This window comes from Polistes canadensis, unplaced genomic scaffold (assembly GCF_001313835.1).
Source record: "Polistes canadensis isolate GaletaPanama2010 unplaced genomic scaffold, ASM131383v1 scaffold_147, whole genome shotgun sequence".
NCBI lineage: Eukaryota > Metazoa > Arthropoda > Insecta > Hymenoptera > Vespidae > Polistes > Polistes canadensis.
In genome coordinates this window covers 373,002-379,901 of record NW_014569694.1, presented here as the reverse complement: position 1 = coordinate 379,901, position 6,900 = coordinate 373,002, and the positions used below count along the sequence as shown (strand labels likewise).

Below are 6,900 nucleotides of genomic sequence, written 5' to 3'. Positions count from 1 at the left end.
GATAGGAAAATAAAATAGAAAAAAAATAACAATGTTGTCGATCTTCTTCCAAAGCTTGAATTGGATGCTTTGCGCATTTCAATGGGAACTCTTCAATCCACCCTCTTAACCCCTCTCACCCTCTCATCATTTCTTGAAAGAATACTCGTCGACGTCCTTCCCGACGGTTTCTCATAATAACAGGAAGTTATTACTTGACGATCACGAATCGTCATCCCGCGGATAATTATTATTCATCGGCAATCTAACAATGCCGTGTTCTTTCAACGCAGGGACGAATTTAGATTTTTTAAAACCCCTATATAGTGTGTGCAACGTTAATATAAATTTCTTAAAAGTATCAATTTATTTTACGTTAGTTGATCTATAATTTATCAGGATTCTTTTTTCTTCTTGTAAATATAATTGCAAAAAAAAAATAATAAAATATAAAAATATAATATATAATATAAAGATAATATTGTTTGCAATTATTTTGCTAAATGATTTAAATGAGAAGAAATAAATTATACGATTATAAAATTATATTTTTGTCTGGTTTTGATCCTTTATAGTCAAAAAATATATTAGGCAATTTAAAAAATTAGTTAGTGGCGTGATTGTAAAATGTGGGTCCTTTTAATGCGCATTATGATAAATGCGGTTCTGATTTTGTAGGATCAAACAACGAATCGTCTTTTCAATTTCCATTAAAGTCACTTTCATGGAGTTCCAATTTATTGTCTTATACGGCTACGGTATCATCCCTATTCTACTAACTGAAATCAATTAAACGCTCTAGTGGTAGCTTCGCTTCGATAATTTCTGTCTCCTGTCCATGTTCATTCAAGCAAAACGTTCTCTCAATCGAAAAAGAGTTTCGAGTGCTGCAGTTGTTGATGGTGGTGGTGATGGTGGTGGTGGTGGTTTTGTGCTTTACTTTTGCGTTTCCTTCTGCAATCGATTCAAATGGTGCACGTGCTTTGTTTTTAGATAATACCTTTTATGTATCGGAATTCGTGAAGAAGCACTCTCGATTAAATCTCCGACTTTTATCCGCAAAACTTTTTCTGTTATTTTATTCTTCCACTCTTTCTTTTTCTATTTTTTGTTTTGTATTTTCTTCGATAAGTTACAACAAGTTTAAATACTTTCCTAAATCGTTGAACTTAAATATTTTATTTAATCGAAACGAACGCTTGCTTTTAAGTAATTGCGTTTAATGTTAATCAAACGCGATTTGGCCAATTTTAACAATTGCTTTTATTCATCGCGTGTCTCTTTGCTACTAAAAATGCTGAGCCAAGTTTTACGTAATGGAAGGAAGAAGTTCCTTCAAGAGTTTTCTTATCACTCGAAACAGAACGTTTGTTCGCGCAGGTACAATAGAACATAGTGCACAACGCGATTTAATATATTTTTTCTTTTCTTTTCAAATCTTCATTTTTCAATTTTTTTTATCGTAAACGTAAATTTGCTCGTCGCGATTATTTGCCTTTTTTTTTACAACGATTTTCACGTAGTTTACGTTTAGATTTTTCGTATTAATAGTTCGCGATAAGAGTTGATCATACGAGAAGAAGAATGGATGTGAGTGTGTTAGAACAATATCTTTTTTAATCAATTTATCTAACATTATATTATACTGAATAACATATAAACATTTTTTGCAAACGTATATTACTATATTTTAAAATAAATAAATAACTAAAAAAAAAAAAAAAAAAGAGAGAATAAAATTCACGCATATTAAACTAATTCAAAATAATGAAAAAAAAAAGAATAAAAACATTTACTTTTCAAATAAATAAAATAAAACGAAACGTGTGTGGTACACAAAAATCTCGAGGAGTTTTAAATGTGATATTTTGTAAATACAAACAACGTTTAAACGTTTTAAAGTGGATTGACATAGAAGATACGATTTTATTTTACAGGAACAAATCACCGAGAATAGTACGTCGACGTTGCAATGGCCAGACTATTTAGTCCTTGGTACAGTCCTGTCGATCTCTGCCAGTATCGGGATTTACTATCGATTTACTGGAGGTCGACAACGAACAGCTGAGGTGGTTACCAGACAAGAAAATTAATTTCAACGTTGAAATGTTCAGAAATCAATCTAGCTTTCTCTTTATTTCTCCTTCTTGCTTTTTCACATATTTCGATCAGATATAATTGATAATTCATGTTAAAACACACGAGCTAAAAGATCTTGATCCTTAACGATAGATCGTTTATGTTCCGCGTTCCTTATCCATAACGATCTAACTCACGTAAATAAATATTATCAAGTATATAAATTAGCAAACTATAGATCGCACGCCAGTAAATTATCACTCTTACCTACCTCGTGCCACAGAGAGAACGATTTCCCAAATACTCGTGTGGACGCTAATTAACGCACAACTATCATTACCATCTGATTCCTATATGCGATAAATCTTGACCGGTAAGAGAACTCTTGTTAATAAGAGATAGATATATATCATCGTTTATTTTTTTTGTTTCTTATTAATTCACGTTTATAAACCTATATACTTTCACATATATAATCGAGATTTAATTTACGTAAAACGCGTTTCGATTATATACCAATATATATATATATATATATCTTTACTTAATCGTTGATAGTTAATATTAATCATGAAAATAAATACGCGTAATTATTATTTTTCTAATTAAAAACATTAAATTATATTAATTTTTTTATTTTTAATGTGTTTTGTTAATCGCATTAATTTCATATTAATTTTCAATCCATCGAGACATATTTTTTGATCGTTCAAACTAACAACAATGAATATATTTGTTAGATTATTTTATGATCGATATAATATAATATTTGATCATACACAACACAGGAATATTTCTCAGCCGATCGATCTATGAAAATCGTTCCATTGGCAATAGCACTGATGGTTTCCTTTATGTCCGCGATTACGCTACTTGGAATCAGCGCGGAAGCCTATACCCATGGCATGATGTTCATCGTGGTTTACATTGGCTTCGGTGTTGGAACACCTATCACCATGTACCTCTACCTACCAGTCTTCTTCGAACTGAAAATCATGAGCGTCTTCGAGGTAATTGACGACGAACATTGAACGAACGAACGAAGGCACGATCAACAACCGATCTATCGATCTATCGATCCTTTTTCAATATCCTTTCGTCGAACCTGTATACGGTAGTTCTTGCTACGTGATAATAGTTCGTAAAAGATTTCAATCTCTTGGTTCCATTATTTAAGATGATAACTTATCAATTTTATATTTTTCCAAATCTATCATTATATTTATATACACGTGTAACATTTATTTTATATACCACGACAATCGTTTGGAAACAATTCTTAGCCTGTAATTTATATCAACGATTAATAATTATCTTACGAGAGAAACGTTATTCATCGTATTTAGATTGATCCATTGTTATAAAAAACAAAAAAAAACTGTCGTCAATTATATTTTTTTAATAAGAATTTTAATATCTAACAAAAATTATACGTTGTACGAAATTAATGACGTACAGAATAATATTAACAACATATATACATATTTAATAATTAATTATATCCAAAGTAAAAAAAATAATAATTTGAATTTTTGTATTTTCTATATCCAACAGTATTTAGAAAGAAGATTCGGTGTAAAGGCCAGATTGTTGGCAAGTATAGCAAACTTCTGCCATTTGACATTATACACGGGAATCGTTCTCTACGCTCCCTCATTAGCCCTAGAGGCAACCACCGGTTTGTCTTCAACCATGAGTATCATCTTGATCGGCGTGATCTGTACGTTCTATTCAACGATCGGTGGGATCAAGGCTGTCTTGATAACCGATGTTTTCCAAGGCGTACTCATGTTCCTCTCGATCTTTTGCATTATTACGATCGGTGCCGGTGACCTTCCTAACGGGCTTTACGATGTTTGGAACAGAGCTATGAGGGGTGGTCGCATTGATTTTACCTTGTAAGTGTTTGATTTTTTATTTCTTTTCTTTTTTTGTTTTTTAATCTGTGACTTTGAATTATATAATTAATTAATTAAAAATAATAATAATCCCTCCAGGTGTGGTCTTTTGATCTTATCGATATTGGATGAGATAAAAACATTCTATCATCTTCCGTGATATTAAAAAAAGATCGTTGCTTGAACAGTTACAGTCTGGACCTTACTACACGTCACACATGGTGGGGTCTACTAACTGGCGGATGTTGCATGTTCCTGTCACTTTTTGCCGTCAATCAGGTGCAGGTGCAACGTCTGTTGACCGTCAAGTATGAGAGTTAAATTATTGATCGTTCTCAATCCATAACAAATCGTAAATAGTTAATCTCATTATGTATGATATCTGCTGATATAATACCGTTTGAAGATACAGATTATATCTAAAGGAATAGTTAGGTATTAGTCCAGGTAATTAGTATCAACCTTCACAATATCCTGATACCGCAAGAATATTGACCCTATCTAAAGAGAAAAAAAGAAAAAAAAAAAACAAAAAGTCGAGCTATGATTGATCGCAACTTACAATTAGACGTAAACCGCTATTGAATTCGATTTCTAATCAAAGATAAACATCGGTTTTTCCATCTTCCTTCCCTTAAAGTAGTTGGTCTTATAAATACAACTGTTGATTTACTGTTCCGAATTATTCCTTGTCTGTTAGGAATGCCTTCCGCAATTTGCTCCGGTTATAAGTAGATATCTGGTCTCTGTTAGAATGTTGCAAGATATCATTCTGAGAAGTAAAATTGATTCTATCATATATATCCAAAAATAGGAATTTCCGATTAATTTATCAGATACTTAAAAAAAGAAAAAAAAACGAAAGAAAAATAAACAAAACCTATTAATCATTTTACTAATATATTTTGTGACTATATTTGTAGAAGTTTGAGAGATTCCCGATTAGCCCTGATACTGAACTGGCCAATCATGTTGGCCTTGGCAACCATCACAATCTTCTCAGGTCTCGTCATATACGCCATTTACGAAGATTGCGATCCAGTTAAATCTGGGAGGATATCCTCGTCTGACAAACTCATGCCACTTTTCGCAGCTGAAAGATTATCTCGAGTACCTGGATTCACAGGATTATTCGTAGCCGGTGTATTCAGTGCAAGTCTCAGCACGATTTCAGCAATGTTGAACTCACTTTCCGCGGTTGCCTTGGAAGATTACATCAAACCGATTTACTCGAAAATTGGTGTTACATTCCCCGAAGAAAAAGCTACACTTTTGGGCAAACTACTTGCCGTGACTAACGGATTGTCATGCATTTTTCTAGCTTTGATTGCTGGAAAACTTGGCACATTGATCGAAGCAGCAATCGGATTGATCGGTGTTATCGGTGGACCATTATTGGGTATTTTTACCCTTGGTATGTTTTTGGAAGATGCCAACGAAATTGGTGCAATAGTTGGAATGACTTTTGCACTTATTTTGGGATTTTCTATGGCTTGTGGTCCGAAAGTATCAGGAATTACATTACCTATGTCTATTGATGGTTGTGACAATTCAACTTTAATGATGTTTAATAAAACTATTGGACTGAATTCTACGCTCAGGTATGCTTATTATTAAAATTCTTATGTTTATTACTTTTCACGTTATAATGTTTCACATAGGACGTATATAATTAATTGAATAATTATGTTCGTAAACCACTGATAGATAATTACATCGTTTCACTGAATAACATTACGTTAAAGAGATACTTGAGATTTTCCAGTAATTTACTACACGGAGGAGTAACTTTCTGATTTCTTTTCTATCCACCAAGTATTAAACTCTCTCTCTAATATATACATATAGATATGTATATATATTTATATATATTTCTATACATTTATATACATATGCTTCCGGTAGTAAATTGTACGTTATTAACGACGAGAATAAACTTTAGATTAGCTTGTAACCAATGCAAATATATTAACTTACTTGCTTTCTCCTGATTTCAAATAATTTATCTAATAATTTATATATATGTATATATATGTTTTTCAGTAACGATTCGAACGTCCCGTATTTAAATCGAATCTCGTACATTTGGTATCCCGTAATTGGATTCGTTATGACGGTCATTATTGGATATTTGTCTAGTTTAATAATAAACAAATTTATCAAAGATAGACGGGAACCTGATCCTAATCTTTTCACTCCGTTCGTGGCTGCTAGGATTAAAAGAAGACGTCAAGATGAACAAAGAGTGACATCAAGTCAGATGTTCGTGTTAGAACCGAATTATAGAAAATGAACAATATATCGTATTAACAATAAAACGTTTATATTCATTGTGTTCACAAATTGTAAATAATATCGATGTGAATTGTAAAAATAATTACCAAACGATATTGGTTATCGTATGAATTTTTACAAATAATTGCCAACGAACGAAAGAAGAAAATATCGAATTGTTTAAAAAAAAAAACAAAAAAAAAACAAAAAAGAAAAGTAGGTTTTATGGTAACAATGAAATCAGGCTAATTTGACGGGTGTTAAATTAGCCGATACGTTGATCTCTCCGTTTTACATGATTACGTTGACGCATATCCTTTTCCGCCAATCATGGCTCGTTAAAGCGCAAACTAAAGCAAGAAGTCAAGTGTGTAAAAAGAAAATCTACTACAGTTGAAGTAATAAAGAGTACAATTATATACTTAACATTCCTTTTCCTTTCTTTATTTTTTTCTTTTTATGATTTTTACGCGAAATAATAAAAAAAATCACTTTACCTTTTACGATCGCAATGATAATTCTTTTCAACGACTCGCTCGTTGAAAAACTTGCAATTACGTAGATTAGTCAATTGGTAGGGGTTTTTTTTAAATAAGATTGTTCAGGAAGAGACACACCTAAGTAATCGTAAGAATGACCAACCGATGACACACTATAACGACACACAACC

At 32.1% G+C, this 6,900-nt stretch overlaps 1 protein-coding gene across 1 annotated transcript; it reads left to right on the top strand.

Annotated features, from left to right (window-relative positions):
- The first annotated feature begins 575 nt into the window (after positions 1-575).
- On the top strand, positions 576-6,649 carry LOC106788664 (putative sodium-dependent multivitamin transporter). Its single transcript, XM_014752122.1, has 7 exons — positions 576-1,569; positions 1,917-2,048; positions 2,847-3,068; positions 3,613-3,956; positions 4,145-4,264; positions 4,880-5,557; positions 6,000-6,649. Exons 1-7 carry the CDS (start codon positions 1,564-1,566, stop codon positions 6,247-6,249), a joined length of 1,752 nt encoding a protein of 583 aa, XP_014607608.1. The 5' UTR covers positions 576-1,563; the 3' UTR covers positions 6,250-6,649.
- Positions 6,650-6,900: the final 251 nt, after the last annotated feature.

What these genes read in the sequence shown, in the direction of transcription:
- LOC106788664 (XM_014752122.1), top strand. An exon ending in AAATCATGAGCGTCTTCGAG is followed by an intron (nt 3,069 to 3,612) that starts GTAATTGACGAC and finishes TATATCCAACAG; the next exon opens with TATTTAGAAAGAAGATTCGG. An exon ending in GGTCGCATTGATTTTACCTT is followed by an intron (nt 3,957 to 4,144) that starts GTAAGTGTTTGA and finishes TTGCTTGAACAG; the next exon opens with TTACAGTCTGGACCTTACTA.